This window comes from Thamnophis sirtalis, unplaced genomic scaffold (genome assembly GCF_051295495.1).
Source record: "Thamnophis sirtalis isolate CommonGarterSnake01/CBP01778 unplaced genomic scaffold, rThaSir2_p1.2 scaffold_13, whole genome shotgun sequence".
NCBI lineage: Eukaryota > Metazoa > Chordata > Lepidosauria > Squamata > Natricidae > Thamnophis > Thamnophis sirtalis.
Window position 1 is genome coordinate 47126448 of NW_028261393.1, and position 19213 is coordinate 47145660.

The 19213-nt window shown below is 46.0% G+C and overlaps 1 protein-coding gene across 1 annotated transcript in view; it reads left to right on the forward strand.

Annotated features, from left to right (window-relative positions):
- The window catches only part of BCORL1 (BCL6 corepressor like 1), a 46169-nt gene that overhangs the window by 24065 nt on the left and 2891 nt on the right, over window positions 1-19213 (forward strand). The window contains exons 7-14 of the mRNA XM_087728364.1: window positions 1175-1255; window positions 4791-5195; window positions 9377-9597; window positions 11324-11509; window positions 13448-13614; window positions 14427-14572; window positions 16761-16838; window positions 18294-18450. Coding sequence (XP_087584490.1) covers window positions 1175-1255; window positions 4791-5195; window positions 9377-9597; window positions 11324-11509; window positions 13448-13614; window positions 14427-14572; window positions 16761-16838; window positions 18294-18450 — 1441 coding nt within the window. The remainder of the gene's footprint in view (window positions 1-1174; window positions 1256-4790; window positions 5196-9376; window positions 9598-11323; window positions 11510-13447; window positions 13615-14426; window positions 14573-16760; window positions 16839-18293; window positions 18451-19213) is intronic.

A 19213-nucleotide genomic window follows, 5' to 3' on the forward strand; every position in this document is an offset into this window, starting at 1 on the left:
CTAATCTGTGAAACCCAAAATCAAAGTTTCATTCTTTTCCACCTCGAGCAAGAAGTTCAGAAGCGGTTTCCACATGGAAACAAAAGTATTTCTGTTCTTTTCTTTGAGCAGAGTAGTCAATTCTGACATTTCAGCCAACTCCCATCAGCTTCGCAGCCATTCTTCCATGGTAGGCATCGAAGTGCCCTTCCATTTTTGCGCATACATAGTCTTAACTGCTGTCAACATAACGTAGTAACAAAGTTCCAAACTTTTTCTCCCAATTCTCTTTTCCATTAGACCCAAGAGGAAAAGTTCTGGTTTTGTATATATCTCCCATTTTCAGGATTTTCTGTATTAAAATATGAATTCCTTGTGTTCTGACTTAGGCTTTCCCAGCAGCACGGAGCCAAGTCCTAGTCCCGATAAACCCCTTTTATTTAATTTACAGTGAATTCCTCTCCAGCAAAGTCTTTCCACTGCCACAGTCTTTCACAATTACCGACCTTTATCAGGCTTGGCGAGTGGCCAGGCTGATATCTTTCAATATTTGGCAAGAATGCAGGAATGAACTAATTGTCTCCTGCAAACTCCACTCCCCTTTTATTCCCTATGGGAGAGACCATTCAACATCCTCCTGTGCCTTACTCCCTTGTTCCTTAGCTGTTTCCTTCATCTGACAACTCTGCACAGGCGCACACTGGGAAGAGGTTCCAGTTGTTCGTCTGCCTCACTGATGTCTGACTTTGAAGTCAGCTGATAACTGTCAGACAGCCCTGGCCCCCTCTCTGCCTCCGACACAGAGCCCTCATCAGAGCCTTCCCCAGACTCCAGGACTGGCCCATGTTCCTCCCCAACCACCTCACTGTCCGAATCTGCTGCCAGGCCCACAATACTTGATTCCGTTTGGTTTCTATTGGCCATTTTCTTTAAAAAGACAGACATTTGTGTGAGTGCACAGAGCCTCACGTTTTGTTTGGAAGAGAAGTCTTGTATCTCATATCCCTGTTCATGTCCATGTTCCTCCCCAACTTACTCACTGTCCGAATCTGCTGCCAGCTCTGCTGGCCACTGGCGGGACACACCGCCTTGTGATTTTGGATAGACAGAAGAATCAAGCTTTCCAGCACCCCAAGAAGCCTTTCTTCCATGGCTGCTTCTCAGCGTTGTTTATATTTATTTTTCATTCTCTCAGCTTACGTGGAGAAGAAAGCCAAGAACAATTTTAGAGACTTCATCCCCGTCGTGCTCAACAGCCGGACACGCAGCCAGTCAGGTTGGTGGCTGAGCCAGGAGATGATGATGATGACTGGGTCAAGGGGTAAGGGAGCAGCGTGACCATGGTGGAGGAGGAGCGGGGGGGGAGAAGGGCAGGGTTATGATCCAGTCACCTTGACTTGGGGGTTGCTGGCAGACGGTTCCACCACAAAAGCGCGTAGGACAAAAGCGCGCTCGACAAAAGCGCGCTGTGACGTCATCACAGCGCGACGAAAAAGTTCGAAAAATGTAAAAATAAAGCGAAAACCTTACCCTAAGCCCCCCAAACCTAACCCTAAACCTAACCCTAAACCTAACTCTTAACCTAACCCTAAACCTAACCCTAAACCTAACCGTTAAAGTAACGAAAAACGTAACGCTAACCCTTAACCTAACCCTAACGCTAACGCTCTAAAGCTAACCCTAACCCTTAACCTAACCCTAACCCTAAACCTAACCCTTACCTTTATGTGAATCGGCTTGCTTTAATTTAATTTTTATTAATTTTTATTTGAATTTTTCGATCTTTTTCGTCGCGCTGTGATGACGTCAAAGGCGCGAATTTGTCGATCGCGCTTTTGACGGGTCACGCTGGCAGACAGCCTTCCTGGTAGGGCCTTGTTGGTCCCCAAAGGTGCCAACCATGAATGATGATTCTCAAACCCTTCAGATCATGGTTTGTCCTAAAGGTGCTTTTTTCCAAAAGGCAACCGGATTGTCGTGGTTTTTCTTTGAAGACGTTTTGCTTCTCATCCAAGAAGCTTCTTCAGCTCGTTCTTCAGAGCTGTTTGGATGAGAAGAGAAATGTCTTCAGAGAAAAATGAAGAAAGTCCGGTGGCCTCTTGAAGAAGCACCTTTGGGACAGCCGTCACCTGGATGTCCTTAGACCAGTGTTTCTCAACCTTGGCAACTTGAAGATGTCCGGACTTCAACTCCCAGAATTCCCCAGCCAGCATTCGCTGGCTGGGGAATTCTGGGAGTTGAAGTCCGGACATCTTCAAGTTGCCAAGGTTGAGAAACACTGCCTTAGACATCTAGCGTTAGAGGCCTGTGAATTCCACTTGCGGCAAACTTCGTGGAGTTTCCCAGAGGGGCCTTGTGACAACGTCAAGGACATATTTTTTTTCCTCTCTTGAAAACTCGCTTCTCATCCAAGAAGCCTCTTGAGTTCAGAACCGAAGAAGCTTCTTGGATGAGAAATGAAACCTTTTCAAAGGAAAACCAAACAAAACAAGGAGAAACTTTGGGACAACCATAGATGTTTTGGGAATTTCCATAGACCTCGGTCTTCGTTTGGTCCCCCTGGTAAAGCTATCAGACATTCTATTATTAATATATTATTATTTGATTATTTTCCTCTATTAGTTTTAATTTTTATACAGGGTTGTTTTTCTCTTCCTGTAAGCCACCTTGAGTTGCCATGTCCAAATAGGCAGCAATATAAAATTTTTAAATAAATGCATTGTCCTTTTTTTTTTTTTTATCGCCCCCTTAAGATTTTAGTGAGTTTGTGCATTTGGGATGGATGAGAGGATACCAATAGGAGAGAATATTTGTAGCTCAGGATGGCGTGACCCGTCAAAACCGCGTTCCACAAAACCGCGGTCGACGAAATCGCGTATGTGACATCATCACAACGCGACGAAAAAGATCGAAAAATTGAAATAAAAATTAAATTACAGCAAGCCGATTCACATAAAGGTAAGGGTTAGGTTAAGGGTTAGGGTTAGAGTGTTAGCGTTACGTTTAGCGTTAGGTTAAGGGTTAGCGTTAGGTTTTTCGTTACTTTAAGGGTTAGGTTAAGGGTTAGGTTTAGGGTTACGTTAAGGGTTAGGTTTAGGGTTAGGTTAAGGGTTAGGTTTAGAGTTAGGTTTAGGGTTAGGGTTGGGGGGTTAGGGTAAGGTTTTCGCTTTATTTTTACATTTTTCGATCTTTTCCGTCGCGCTGTGATGACGTCACATACGCGCTTTCGTCGACCGCGATTTTGTCCTCCGCGGTTTTGTGGTAGAACCCAGGATGGAACTATGCAGGCATTTCCTGACCCAACTAGATAACATCGCTGGTGCTGGAAGGACGTGGGTTTTATTCTCTGGCAGGGCAAGCCCCTTGTGTCTAAACAGAAAGTAAACCCCTTTCCCTTATAAGCCCCCTTGAATCGCCATGGGTGAATAGGCGGCAATATAAATTTTCTAAATAAATGCACTGTCCCTTCCCTCCCCTTAAGATTTTAACAGAACAGAATAACAGAGTTTGAAAGGACTTTGAAGGTCTTCTATTCCACCCCCTGCCTAGAGAGGTAACCCTATACCATTTCAGACAAATGGTTATCCATCACTTTCTTAAAAACTTCCAGTGTTGGAGCATTCACAACTTCTGGAAGCAAGTTGCTCCACTAATTAATTGTCCTAACTGTCAGGAAATTTCTCCTTGGTTCTAAGTTGCTTCTCTCCTTGATTAGTTTTCACCCATTGCTTCTTGTTCTACCCTCAGGTGCCTTGGAGAATAGATTGACTCCCTCTTCTTTGTGGCAGCCCCTGAGATATTGGAACACTTCTATCATATCTCTCCTAGTCCTTCTTTTCATTAAACTAGACATACTCAGTTCCTGCAACCGTTCTTCATATGTTTTAGCCTCCAGTCCCCTAATCATCTTATTTGCTCTTCTCTGCACTCTTTCTAGAATCTCAACATCTTTTTTATATCGTGGCAACCAAACCTGAATGCAGAATTCCAAGTGTGGCCTTACCAAGGCATTATAAAGTGGTATTAACACTTTTAGTCAGTTCGTGCATTTGGGAAGAATGAGGATACCAATAGAAGAGAATATTTGTAGCTCAGGGTGGAACTATGAGGTCCTGGGTGCTCTCTGAACTTGGTGATTTTCTTGCAGACGCTTCATGACCCAACTAGGGAACATCATCAGTCCAAGAAGGGAGTGGGGTTTATGAAGAAGGGGGGGCTGTGGGGTCCATGGCGCTCTCTGAGCTGGGTTGCTTCCTTGCAGACATTTCATCACTCAACTAGATGAGCCGAGGTGGCGCAGTGGTTAAATGCAGCACTGCAGGCTACTTCAGCTGACTGTTATCTGCAGTTCAGTGGTTCTAATCTCACCGGCTCAAGGTTGACTCAGCCTTCCATCCTTCCGAGGTGGGTGAAATGAGGACCCGGATTGTTGTTGGGGGCAATATGCTGACTCTGTAAACCGCTTAGAGAGGGCTGAAAGCCCTATGAAGCGGTATATAAGTCTAACTCCTATTGCTATAACTGCTATAACATCGCTGGTGCTGGAAGGAAGTGGGATTTATTCCCTGGCAGGGCAAGCTCCTTGTGTCTAAACAGAAAGCAAACCCTTTCCCCTTGTTAACACTGATGGTGTTACCTAGTTGGGTAATGAAACGTCTCCAAGGAAACAAACCAAGGTCAGAGAGCACCAGCAGTGATGAGTTTAGCCAAATAAAGCCACCCCAGAGTGGAGCAAGTGACGAAGCTCAGCTCTTGGTAGTCTGCGCCTCCAGTTTGACGGGGGTCTTTCTCTTCCCCCCCCCCTCCTGCAGGGACCACAGGGAGCTGTTCCAGCATGTTAGGCGAGTGTGACGGAGGCGGGCAGGAGATGGTGCCGCTGTTGGAGGAGGCGAACGACGAAGCCGAAGAGCTTTCCCCGAAGCATCACCGGCTACGGAAGTCCCACCGCCTCTCGCCTCACTCCAGCTGCAAGGAACGCTCTCGGTCGGAAAGAGGCCTCTTCCACCCGAGTAAGGCTCAGGGACTGCTCTGGCCAGGGGAGGCCATCAGGCAGCTGTGGAGCCGCAAGGAAGCCGAAGAGGAGACCAGCCACGCCAAGAGGAAGAAAAGGAGGCGGCAGAAAAGCTGGAAGTATCAAAGCGGAGAATATCTGATTGAAAGGGACAAAGGGGAACACTTGAGCTGCTGCCGCCACAAGCGGCGGAAATCCAAAGCAGGTGAAAGGATGGGCTTCGGGGGGGGAGGGAGGGGGGAGGAAGGATTGCGAGGTGACCGCTCTTCATCTGCTAATCTGGTCTGGATTGCAGCTCCCATCATCCCCAGGCTTCCAGCCTCCGGTTCCACCACAAATGCGCGAACGACAAAAGCGTGCCTCACTAAACCGCGGCAACAAAACCGTGCCGACAAAACTGCGTGACGAAGGAGCGATGAATGAGCCCTGAAGCGCGCCGACAACAGCGTGCCGACAGAAGCGCGCTGTAACCTAACCCAAAACCTAACCCTAAACCTTACCCTAAACCTAACCCTAAACCTAAACCTAACCCTGAACCTTACCCTAAACCTAACTTTAATTTAAATCGCGTTTCTGTCGGCGTGCTGTTGTCGACGCGCTTTTGACATTGCGGTTTTAGCGCCGTGGTTTTGTCGGCGCGCTTATGACGTTCGCGCTTTTGTCGGGTCACGCCAGCCTCCTGGTCAGGCTGGAAGAATAGAATAGAATCCTTTCTTGCCCAAGTGTGATTGGACACACAAGGAATTTGTCTTTGGTGCAGATGTTCTCAGTGTACATCAAAAGACAAGATACATTCGCCAAGAATCATAAGGCACAACACTTAATGATAGCCATCGGGTACAAATAAGCAAGTGAATCATATTAGGAAACAATCAATATAAACCGTAAGGAGACTTGGTATATAGTTTGACAGTGGTGAGGGAATTAGTTGTTAAGCAGAGTGATGGCGTTCGGGAGCAAACTGTCCTTGTGTCTATTGTTCTGGTGTGCAGTGCCCTATAGTGTCGTTTTGAGGATAGGAGTTGAAACAATTTATGTCCAGGATGCTAGGGATCTGTAGATATTTTCACGGCCCTCTTGTTGACTCGTGCAGTGTATAGGTCCTCAATGGAAGGCAGGTTGGTAGCCGTTGTTTTTTCTGCAGTTCTGATTCTCCTCTGAAGTCCGTGTCTGTCTTGTTGGGTTGCAGAGCCAAACCAGACAGTTATGGAGGTGCAGATGACAGACTCAATCATTCCTCTGTAGAACAGAATCAGCAGCTCCTTGGGCAGTTTGAGCTTCCTGAGTTGGCGCAGAAAGAGCCTCCGTGTAAAAGGATCAGGCCAGGGACGATGGGCTGCTCGTAGCGTGTTGTGGGGAAGCACCAGCATCAGCACAAGGGAGATTCTCCTGGTCAGCTTGGGAACAAAAACCGTCAACTTCCTGTATTGGTTAAGCCGTGCAGGAGATTGCAACACAACCTCGGGCCTGAGCGCCCCCCGAGATGCCCACCCCAGTTCCCTTTGCAGAACCTCTCTGGTGTCGATCTGCCTCACCAGCCACCAAGCATTGACGGTAGCCCCCCCCTCCTTCCCTTTCTCTCCCCCCTCCCTGCAAATTGGAGCTTTTCATCCTGTCTCGATCTGCTTCCTGCCATTGAAAAGCAGCAGCCAGCCACGGTTTTAAAAAGTTGAAAAATAATCTTTCTTTCTCTTTCCTTCTTCCTTCCTTCTTCCTTTCTTTCTCTTTCCTTCCTTCTTTCTTTTTTCTTTCTTCCTTCCTCCTCCCGCCCCTCCCTCCTTTTTTCTTTCCTCCTTTCTTTCTCTTTCCTTCTTTCCTTCCTTCTTTCTCTTTCCTTCTTTCTCTTTCTTTTTCTTCCTTCCTTTCTCTCTCCCTCCTTCCCTCCCTCACTCTTTCCTTCCTTCTTTCTTACTTTCCTTCCTTCTTTCTCTTCTTTTTCCTTCTTTCTTTTTTTCTTTCTCCCTCCCCCCCCCCGTCTCTCTCTTTCTTTCTTTCCCTCTCTCCTTTGTGATGTTGCTATTATTATTATTCTTTTCAAACCGTGAGGATCTTGGATGGGAGGGAGATGGCGGCTTTTCCAGATTGGCTGGGGCAACCCACTTCCGCAGAAACGGGGGGCCCCCAGCTCCACCGCTGCTTGCACTCGGTCCAAAAATAGAAGGCCTGCAGCCTCCCGCTTGCAACAACCGCCAGGGGGCAGGCTTCTCCCGCACAAGTCCCGTGACAGTCGCAGGCAGGAAAGGTTGCAACAGAGAGACAGAGAGGCCGGGAAGGGTGGGGGGAGAAGGATGGGGGGGGGGATCCATGCAGGGTGCATTACGCAGGAACATTATGCAGAAGCTGGAAAAGGGGTGGGATGGGATGAAATTCTTCTTCATCATCTTCTCTATCTTCTGCACTGTAGATAAATTCCATGTGTGTCTCATCACCCTTGGCCAAATGAATTATTCGGATCCTGAATTCTCAAGAGTCCTTGTGCAACTTCTGGATTGTAGTTTTTCCTCCTCTCTTATTTTTGCAGGACTACAGGCAGCCTTTAGTAAGAAGGCAGAAGTTCTTTTTTTTCCTACCATCCTTTCCTTCTGGGCCTTTCCTTGATGGGAGCTTCCCTATTTTCCCAGAATCCCTTGCTTTTGAATCACAATCGACTTTCCTTTCCCCCCTGGCAGTTTGTGAATGCGGATGTAGAACTTGGCCCGAGTAACCAAGATGGGTGGCAGGAGATGCTTAGTGCAAGCAGTAAATAATAAAAACCCATTTTCTAACATACAACTAGAAAAGTAGAAGGCAAATCCACCAAGAAGAAGAGATAGCTTTTCTTCCAGTCTAAAATGTTTTAGCAGGGCAGGCTTGTCTTTCATTGCGGTCCAGTGCTTAGTACCATGTGCCCTTAAAATCATGCTGGCTGAAGAATTCTGGGAGCCGAAGGCCACAAGTCTTAAAAGTTGCCAAGATTGAACATCCCTGTCTTAAATAGTCTGGATTGGACTGAAAGCCGGGTGTCAGGGACTATGACACGAAAAGGGTAGAACACTTAGGGGAAGAAGTCTGCTTGGTAGGAAAAGAGCTGGTGAAACACGTCGAAGTACTTCAAATCAACCAAATGTAGAAATTTAGCCCATGACCAATATGTATGCCATCATTTTAACTACTTTTAGAATTGAATTGAATTGAATTCTTTATTGGCCAAGTGTGATTGGACACCCAAGGAATTGGTCTTCGGTGCATAAGCTCTCAGTGTACATTAAAAATATATTCATCAAGAATTGTAACATACAACAGTGATAGTCAGATGGAGGGACAGAGGGATGGATGGATGATAGATATAGAGAGATAGATATAAGAGATACATAGAAGAGAGAGATGGATAAGTAATAGATAGATAGATAGATAGATAGATAGATAGATAGATAGATAGATTTTATATATAAAATCTCTCTCTCTCTCTCTCTCTCTCTCTCTATATATATATATATATATATATATATATATATATATACATATATATATATGTGTGTGTGTGTGTGTGTGTGTGTGTCTGTCTGTCTGTCTGTCTTTCTGTCTGTCTGTTTGTGTCTGTGTCTGTTGTATTTGTGGAAATGCAACACATATATGGAAGCAGTGAACTTCCTCCCATATTTGGGCATACCAGGGGTTGTGACTTTAAAGATAGATAGATGATAGATAGAGAGAGAGAGAGGTATAATAGATTGATTGATGATAGATAGACAGATAGATAGACGGAGAGGTAGACAGACATATACAGTATATAGAGTGTGTGTGTGTGAGAGAGAGAGAGGGGGGTATAATAGATTGATGATAGATGATAGATAGAGAGATAGAGAGATAAACAGACAGACAGATAGACAGAGAGGTACAGATAGACATACAGTATATATAGAGAGAGTGAGTGAGAGAGAGAGATTGATGATAGATGATAGATAGATAGACAGACAGAGAGATACAGATAGACATATAGAGAGAGAGTTATAGAGATAGATATGAAAGAGAGAGAGAGAGAGAGAGAGAGAGAGAGAGAGAGAGAGAGAGAGAGAGAGAGAGAGAGAGAATATACTATATGTAGGACTATAGATCACAGCACACAGTCGGGGTTCTTCCAAAGATTAGGATTTATTTCATGGCCAAAGTGAGCATCTATTCAAGTTAGCCACTGAGCCCAAGGAACAAATTTTCAAAAAAAAGGCAGACCCGTGTTTGATTGTTGCTGCTCCCTTCTTTTTCTTGGCCCTCCTCTCTCCTTCTCCCTCCCTCCCTCCCCATCTCTCTCTCTCTCTCAGACAAATTTCGGAGGGCAGCATCTTTTCTCCAAGGACGCCTCTAACCTTTCTTTCTCTCCCTCTCTCTCTCTCTGTGGTTTGCCTGCAGACTTCCGGTACAGAAAGCACAAAAGCTCAGCTCTGGGCAAAGGCTCTGAGCTCTGCCTGAGGAGCCGGCTCTCTCCATCCCTACAAGGCCACCTGGACTTCCAGAATGGCTTTCTCCTGGATCACTCCGGCATGGCTCCCATCCAAGAAGGGCTGGAGAAACCTTCCGGGAAGCGCAAATGCAAAACCAAACACCTGTCGGGCCTCTGCGAAGAGGGGAAGGTAAGGAGGAGGGGGATCTATGGAGATTCTCCCTTCATCCAGGTCAGGGTTGTTTTTTTTTTTTTTCAAAAGGCAACTGGATTTTGTTTTTCCTTGATGACCTTTTCGCTTCTCATCCAAGAAGCTTTTTCGGTTCTGAGCTGAACTGATGAGGAGCGAAGCGTCTTCAGGAAAAACAAGTCTGAAAAAAACACCTTTGGGGTAAGGAGAGATGCTGGGAATAGGATGGTCAGAATGACCAAATTGGGGATTTGGCCACATTGATGTCATCTGATTGCTGTACTTATTCATTTGCTATATTTCTATACGGTGGCTCAGTGGCTAAGACGCTAAGGTTGTCAATTAGAAAGGTCGGCAGTTCAAATCCCTAGCGCCGTGTAACGGAGTGAGCTCCCGTGACTTGTCCCAGCTTCAGCCAACCTAGCAGTTCAAAAGCAGGTAAAAATGCAGTTCCACCACAAATCCGCGAAGCCCTTATCCGCGGAGACATAAGCGCGAAGACTAATTTGCGCCGTTCTAAGCACTAAGGAAAAACGCGACCCTACCGCGATGACATAATCGCGGAGGGCAAATTCGCGCATTCCCAAGCACTCAGTACCCTAAACCTAACCCTAAACCTAACCCTAAACCTAACCCTAAAACAAACCCTAAAACAAACCCCTAAACCTAATCCTAACCCTTACCTTAATTGAAGTCGGCTTTCTGCCGCGGCGCCGTTTTAAAGCGCCCTTCTGTTGCCGCGCTGTTGTCGCGGCAGTGATGATGCGCAGTGATGACGTCGCGGCTTTAGCGCCACGATTTTATCACCGCGATTTTGACGAGCGCGGTTTTGTCGTGCCACGAAAAATGCAAGTAGAAAAATAGGCACCACTTTGGTGGGAAGGTAACAGCGTCCTGTGTGCTTTTAGTCATGCCAGCCACATGACCACAGAGACTTCTTCAGACAGTGCTGGCTCTCTGGCTTTGAAACGGAGATGAGCACCGCCCCCTAGAGTCAGGAACAACTAGCACATATGTGCAAGGGTCATTCTTCCAAATACTTCAGGTTACTTGACACTATCAATACAGAATAAAACCATTCTAAAAGAAAGCTAGTTTGGATTAGTGATGGAGGCACCGGGCTAGAAAGCAGGAGGCCATCCCACCTTAGGCATGCAAACCAGCTGGATGACTTTGAGCCAGTCCCTCTCTTTCAGCCCAGCCTACCTCACAGGGTTGTTGTTGCTGTGGGGGGGGGAGGATGAAAGTGTGCTGGATATGTTTGCCACCATGAGTTATTGTAAAAATAATAAAGATGGCGTACAAAGAAGCGAGAGAGGTGGGGAGGAGGGAAAGGAAGGAAGGGGGAGAGAGAGATAAGAAAGAAAGAAAGAAAGAAGAAAGAAAGAAAGAAAGGAAAGAAAGGAAAGAAAGAAAGAGAAAGAACACAAAAGAAGAAATGAACTCAAGCAATTAAAAATATTATTAAAGTTATCATTTGCGCATGGGAAATGGTCCCTTGAAATACAATGACAATTTAGCCGGGCACCGCAAGAAGAACAAACCGTATCGAGCAGAAATACTGGCATAAGTTGATTTCAGGGTCATCATTTATTCTGCCCGGACTACCCAGAAGGAATTATTGTTGGGCGCACCAAGCAACCTCCTGTTCTTTGTTTCCCTCTGGGATCGTAAGCGTCTTTCGCCCCAACCTTGACCAAATTCCGTGTCTTTTGTGTGTCCCCAGGCCAAGTCCCGCTCTCCAAAGAAGTCCCGGGAACCAAGCCCGTTTGGCAAAGTCCGGCAGCACGGCATGGAGAGGACCTCTGAGACGCCCGCAAGTCCACCTGTTCCCCCCGAAGCTCGGCGTCTGATCGTGAACAAGAATGCTGGAGAAACATTGCTGCAGAGAGCAGCCCGGCTTGGGTATAAGGTGAGTGCTGTTTTGGGGGCTAATGCTATAGAGCAGGGGTGTCAAACGCGATTTCATTGAGGGCTGCATCAGGGTTGTGTTTGACCTTAGGGGGGGCATAGTAAGCATGGCCAGCTCAATGTCACTCGTATCCCTGTGGTGGCCCTCCCTCTCATCATAGCCTTAATTCCTTCCTTCCTTCCTTTTCTTTTTCCTTCCCTCTTCATTCTCCTTTCTTCTTCCTTCCCCTCTTTCCTTTTTTTTTCTTCCTTGCTCTCTCCCCTTCTTTTTCTTTGTCTTTCCCTTTCTTCTTTCCTGCCCCTTCTTGAATGCTCAGATGCAAAAGGGGAAATGTTTCTACTTCTGTTTGGTTTTTAGTTTGTTTTGCTAGTCCTCTGCCAGCGAAAACAGAGCGGGGGGAGTGGAGTTGCGCATGGCACCCTGAGCTCCGTTTTTGCTGGCAGAGGGCTGCAGGAGACCGTCGCAGCACACTAGTAGTGAGGACAATTAGCCAGGGGAACAGAAGTTGCCTTCAGAAATTGTGGGTGCTTCATCACTGGAGGTTTTTGACAAGAGACGGGAAAGTCAATTGTCTGAGATAGTAAAGGGTCTCCTGCTTGAGCTCCAAGGTCCCTTCCAGCTCTACTCCACAATTCTATCCTATTCCATTCCACTCCACTCTACTCCATAACTTTATTATATTGCATTATACTCTACTCTATTCCATAATTCTATCTTATTCCATTCCATTCTACTCTACTCTACTCCATAATTTTATTCCATTGCATTATACTCTATTCCATAATTCTATCTTATTCCATTCCACTCTACTCTACTCTACTCCATAATTCTATTCCATTGCATTATACTCTACTCTTATTCCATAATTCTACTCTACTCTACTCTACTCCATAATTCTATTCCATTGCATTATACTTTATTCCATAATTCTATCCTATTCCATTCCACTCCACTCCACTCCACTCCACTCCACTCTACTCTACTCCATAACTTTATTCTATTGCATTATACTCTACTCTATTCCATAATTCTATCTTATTCCATTCCACTCTACTCTACTCCATAATTTTATTCCATTGCATTATACTCTACTCTATTCCATAATTCTATCTTATTCCATTCCACTCTACTCTACTCCATAATTCTATTCCATTGCATTATACTCTACTCTTATTCCATAATTTTACTCTACTCTACTCTACTCTACTCTACTCCATAATTCTATTCCATTGCATTATACTTTACTCTATTCCATAATTCTATCCTATTCCATTCCACTCCACTCCACTCCACTCCACTCCACTCCACTCTACTCTACTCCATAACTTTATTCTATTGCATTATACTCTACTCTATTCCATAATTCTATCCTATTCCATTCCACTCTACTCTACTCTACTCTACTCCATAATTCTATTCCATTGCATTATACTCTACTCTTATTCCATAATTCTACTCTACTCTACTCTACTCTACTCTACTCTACTCTACTCTACTCTACTCTACTCTACTCTACTCTACTCTACTCTACTCTACTCCATAATTCTATTCCATTGCATTATATTTTATTCCATAATTCTACTCTACTCCATAACTCTATCCTATTCCATGCCACTCTACTCCATAATTCTATTCCATTGCATTATACTCTACTCTTATTCCATAATTCTGCTTTGCTCTGCTCTGCTCTACTCTATTCTATTAAATAGCCAAGCCAATTGGGAATTGGACTCACTTAATAACCGTGTGATTCGCTTAATAACCATGTGATTCACTTAACAACTACGGTGATTTCATTTCCAACCACCATTGCCCCCCCCCCCAAAAAAAAGTCATAAAACCAGGTGCGGTTCACTTAACCGCCACCTCGCTTCCATCGTGGACATTCCCATCCCAATATGCGTGAAGTCGAGCCCAACCGCGGCCTTCCTCTTGCAGGACGTGGTGATGTACTGCCTGCAGAAGCCGAACAACGACGTCAACCACCGAGACAACGCCGGGTACACCGCTCTGCATGAGGCCTGCGCTCGGGGCTGGGTGGACATCCTGCAGACGTTGCTGGAACACGGGGCCAACGTGAATTGCAGCGCACAGGATGGCACCAGGCAAGTCGGGATCCTCCTCGGGGAACGGAGGATATGGGGCCATTGGGAGGGAGGTGGGAATCCTGGATTCCAACTTTTGGATGGTATAAAATGGAGGATGTATGTAAACACAAGTCTGCTGGTTTCTTAAGTACGGTATTTTCTGGAGTATAAGACATACTTTTTCCCCTCAAAAAAGAGGGTGGAAATCTGGGTGCATCTTATATACTGAATACAGCATTTTTGGCTTCCTGAAACCCTGCCCCCTTTGCAAAAATGACCCTGCATAGCCTTTAGGAGGCTTCCAGAGTGCTGCTGGGGACTGGGGAAGGGCAAAGATGAGCGAAAAATAGGGTGTTTTTTGCTCATTTTTGCCCCCCAGCTGCCTGGAGCACTCTACAAGCCTCCTAAAGGCTATGCACGCCCTTTTTTTTAAATTAAAAAGCAGGCCCGTTTTTGTGAAAAACTGGCCGTTTTCGGGAGGTCTGCAGAGTGCAAAAACCTTTTAAAAAAATTTGCCTCTTCAAAATCTTGGTGCGTCTTATACTCCGAAAAATATGGCAATGTTGATCAATATTCTAAAGTTGGTATAATATCATGGACTAAATTTGAACATATGAGAACGAACGATATTGCCGAAGGGGAACGAAAACCAAGAATATTCAGATGGCGAATTTCTTTCGCGGTGTTACAAATGTTAGCGGGAAGGAACCAAGGAGATGGTGATAGTCTTGATCCCTGGGCTACAGCCGTAAGATCTGAAAAAACGCTTGGCCCGTTCTAGGAAGTGGAGGCAATGACATTTATTTAAAAGTTTCCCTCCACCCCAACAGGCCTGTACATGATGCAGTCGCGAACGACAACCTGAAGATTTTGTGGCTGCTCCTCTCCTACGGTGCTGATCCAACCCTAGCCACCTATTCCGGGCAGACGGCCTTGAAGCTAGCCAACAGCGATGTGATGAAGAGCTTCCTGACTGGTAAGTTGCTTCCTCCTAAAAGGAAAACGGTTGTTTGGTCCGCTCTTTACTTATCCATCATCCTCGGTCCCTCCCTCCCTCCCCTCCATCCATCCATCCATCCTCCACGGGGATGGAAAACGCATACAGAAGACTACGTTGAAATGGAAAATCTATTTCAATTTTGTGGATGGATTACCAATTTCTAGGAGGAGTGGTGCGGTGGCCTAGAGGTGAAGCTCTCGCCTCAACAATCAGGAGGCTGTGAGTTCGATCCTTGGTTGTGGCATATTTCTCTCTGGGCACAATGAGAATATATCTGCTGAAGAAGAAAAAAACTTCGGATTGGCAACAGGAAAGGCATCGGGCCAGTAAACACTCAGCTCAGGCATGAAATCCTCTTCCTTCGCAACCGGCTCGGAACTGGGACTGCGTGCACAGAGCGTCTGTGATGACATCTGCATGGGTGGGCGGAGCCTCTCGCTATCGCCACTCGGTTTGCCTAAACCAGTGCGAACCAGCAGAATACCACTTCTGACTCAGCTCCATTCAGTTGCCCAGACTCCACCCCGCCAGGGATTATGGGGTCGCTAAAAGATTACGATGATGATTACCGATTTCTAGCAGAGGAACAGCTGGGTACTTGAATTGGCTACGACATGTTGATGATGATGATAATCATATACTTTATTCATTAAACATGAAACTCAGTCAACTGAACATTCAAAAATGCATCACAAATACCATTGACTGGTGCTAATGGTTGATACGGGTTGCTGCCAGGGTCCTAGGTATCAACCAAGTACTGTATTTTTCAGAGTATAAGACGCTCCGGAGTATAAGACAGACCTAGATTTTGGGAGGAAAACAAGGGAAAAATATCTGCCTCTACCTTCCAGCAATTTGCCTCCTTGCAACAAACAGTACAGCCAATATACACTGTTTGTAGTGTTATATTTTAGACTATACTTGTACAGATGCTGTTAAAATATGCTTTCTGGAAGTATAGTTATTCTCTGCTCTTTAAAAGAATAGCACTTTTTAAAACAATAGCACTGGGCCTCTTCAGATCAAGCTTCTTCATTTTGTTACTCTGTCTAGAACAATAATAAAGCAGTCTTTAAAAAAATGAGTCTAATAATTTGAACATTCTGTAGGCATTGATAGTTGTTGACTTACCTCCTTGCAGCAAACAGCCTGATTAGCACAAGAAAAAAAAAACCTGCCTCCCAGCAATTTGCCACATGGAGCAAACAGCAAGTTTCACTTTCAATATCTCCCGATCATCAGCTGTTACAGGCTGCAGGGATTGCTATAGTTTATGGCAGTGTTTCTCAACCTTGGCAACTTGAAGATGTCTGGACTTCAACTCCCAGAATTCCCCAGCCAGCGAATGCTGGCTGGGGAATTCTGGGAGTTGAAGTCCAGACATCTTCAAGTTGCCAAGGTTGAGAAACACTGGTTTATGGAAGCCTTCGCAAGCCCCCCTTTGCTGCAAGGAGGTAAATTGCTGGGAGGCAGAGACCCAAGGGTTGGTGCCGGTGGGTGGGTGGGGCTACATTCAGTGTATAAGACCACCCAAAATTTCACCCTCTTTTATACTCCGAGAAATACGGTACCACCTTAAAATATAAGATGTCCTGAGCAGTGCAGTTTTTTGCAGTTCCGCTGGTGTTATTGCAGGAAGCTGCAACTTCTTGACGTACCTTTCAAAATTCTTGGACCTGGTACCAGGTGTCCTGATGACAATGGGTGTCACTGTTACATGTTTCATCCATAATCGGGTAGTTTCGATGATGATGATGCTAATTATTGTTATGTGGTTAATCTTTAGTGAGATTCACAGCCTTTGGGGCTGGTTGGTAGCTCAACAGCTTGAGTCCTAACCAAGGCCCTAGGAACTGTTAAGGTAACGTCGGAGGATATGTTGTTGTTGTTGTTGTTGTTGTTGTTGTTGTTGTTGTTGTTTTGGTGTTGTTATCATCATCCGAGGAAAGGCTGAGACGGGTTTGAAATTGCAAAGTCTACGTGGTGGGTTTTGCATGGAAGCTTTTTCAGCAACAAACAGAAGTAACTGATTTGCAAAATTGTGCTTATTCCAGTGTGATGTTTTTTTTTTTAAAGATAGCTATTTGGGGGTCTTTCTCAAGAGCCTGGGATCAAGGGAATCCACCTCAGCTTGCTTCTTCCTGGGTTGCCTTTCTTGTAGATCACCTCTTGGACCTGCAGGGACGACCTGATGGGGATCCCCAGACCGCCTGGGATTTTCACAGCAGCTCGGTACTAGGTGAGCAGAGAATCCAGCCACTGCCTGTTTTGACCCCAGAGCCAACCCGAGCCACTTCGGTCCGTGTTAATCTCCTCCTGTCCCTTGAGTGGCAGGAGATATGGAGGGTGGGTGGGGGAACCTAATGACATTGACAACAAAGGTGGGCTTCTCCCCTTTTCCTTCCGTGGCTTCCTAATTGAGGAGCCTCTGGAGAAGAAAACACTTAGTCAGTCAGCTCCCCCCTCCCCCTCCAAAAAAGTAGGGCCTTGAAAGCTGTACTTGAATGACAGTCTTCAAAAAAATAATCTTGGTCTTGGATGGATGCGGTAGTTTGGTTTGGGTTTCGTGGTTGAAAACATGCCCCGTTAACAAGTACAAGTTTCAGATCTGCCTCCTCTCCGTTCTCCTTTCCTTTCCTTTCTTCCTTTCCTTTCCCCTTTTTCCTTTCCCCCTTTTCCTTTCCTTTCTTCTTTCCCTTCTCCCTTTCCTTTTTCCTTTTTTCCTTTCCCTTTTTTTCCTTCCTCCTTTCCTTCCATCCTTTTTCCTTTTTTCCTTTCCTTTCCCCCTTCCTTTCCTTTCCATCCTCCTTTCTTTTCATCCTTTCTTTTCCTTTTTCCTTTCCTTCTTTCTCTTTTCCTTTCCTTCCTCCTTTCCTTTCCCTTCTTTTTCCTTTCCTTTCCCCCTTCTTTTTCTTTCCTTTCCCCCTTTTCCCTTCCCTTTCCTTTCTTTTCCCTTCTTCCCTTCCTTTTTCCTTTTTCCCTTTCCCTTTCCTTCCTCCTTTCCTTTCCTCCCTATTCCTCCTTTCCTTTCTTCCTTCCTTTTTCCTTTTTCCCTTTCCATCCTCCTTTCTTTTCATCTTTTCCTTTCCTTCCTCCTTTCCTTTCCCTTCCTCCTCCTTTCTCCTTTCCTTTCTTCCTTTCCTTTCCTTCTCTTTCCTCTCCCCTTTCCTTTTGTCTCCTTTCTCTCCTTTTCCCTTCCCCTCTCCTCTCCCTGTCTTCAAGTGCAGAATTCACCATCCTGCAGAAACACAGATGGGGCACCTGGCCAAAATTTCTCTTCCTTCCGTTTTTTTGAGCTCCCTCCACCCGACCCCATTTACCGATGTTGTTGCTAGTTTTACTAGTCGAGTAAGAGACTCAGCTATTCCTCAAGTCCCCTTCCCACCACCACCACCACCACCATCACCACAGCAGGGGAAAAAAGAAGGGATATTGCTTGTCCATCCTGCAGCCAGAAGAATTAGGGAGCGGGTTGTTTTTTCTTTTAAGCCGGCTTCAAAGCAACGCGAGCCTGTAATTTGGGGGCCCTGCCTCCTCCCGGTGCTCTTGCAGACCTCGCCTCTGTCTTCTCCGTCTGCTTGTGTCTTCGCCTCCGAATGAGCCGTTAACGGCCCGGGCCCAGCATGCAGACCAGGGACATCTGCTAGCGGCCTCTTCCTTCACCTTCCCTCCCTGTCTTTTGCATCTTTTTCAGAGGAGAAAGAGGAGATCAGCTGCGACCTTCTGCTCAACCCTCCTGGGGGCTCTGATCAGGAGGAGGAGGAGGAGCAGGACTCGGACAGCTTAATGTTTGAGTTCTCGGAGAAGCCGCTGCTTGCTTGCTACAACCTGCAAGTTTCCGTCTCCCGAGGGTAAGTATCGGGCAAGAATGTGGAGGCGCACCCTCGGCTGGTTTTTGAAGGCGGAGGCGCCTGGGTCTAGGAATCCCGGCCATAGCCATCGCAGTTAGACTTCTATACCGCTTCATAGGGCTTTCCGCCCTCTCTGGCAAGGAGAAGAGGACAATCCAAAAACAAAAGGGGAGCATCTTTGGGGAAGGTTTGCCTAGGCGAGCCCCCCCCCCCCTTCTTTCCTCTGATTTCTGAGCTTGGGCAGAGCCTGCGGGGGCTTGCCAGCTGCTCCGTGAGAGGAAGGGCATCCGGGCAACCTGCTGTGCCAAATGACAGGCTGGCAAAAGCCTGATGCGAGAGAGTGGAATTTATTGGGGTGGTGGTGGTGAGGGAGGCCCATTCTACAGATCGAGGGCTTGGGAGGATCAGGCAGAGGGACGGTGAATCTGCAGCCAGTTCCAAACCCCCCCAGAGTCTTATGGTGTTACCACAACCTAATACATCTATTTTGAACCTTGCAGCTGCCCTCTGTTCATTTTTAACCTGCCAGATACATTTAATTTCCACAATCTTCCAGCCGGCATCACGGAGCAGCCAATTAATAAGAAAGCCAAGCCAAATCCGGCGAGAGGCGGGCCTAATCTCACCCAACAAACGCAGTTTTTTAATTAAAAAAAAATCTCCATGTCCCATAGTTATTTAGACGTTTTTGGGGTGAGGTGGGGGGGGGATACAACTTTTTCATGATCAGCGATCATTTAAATATCCACCAACTTGATTATAA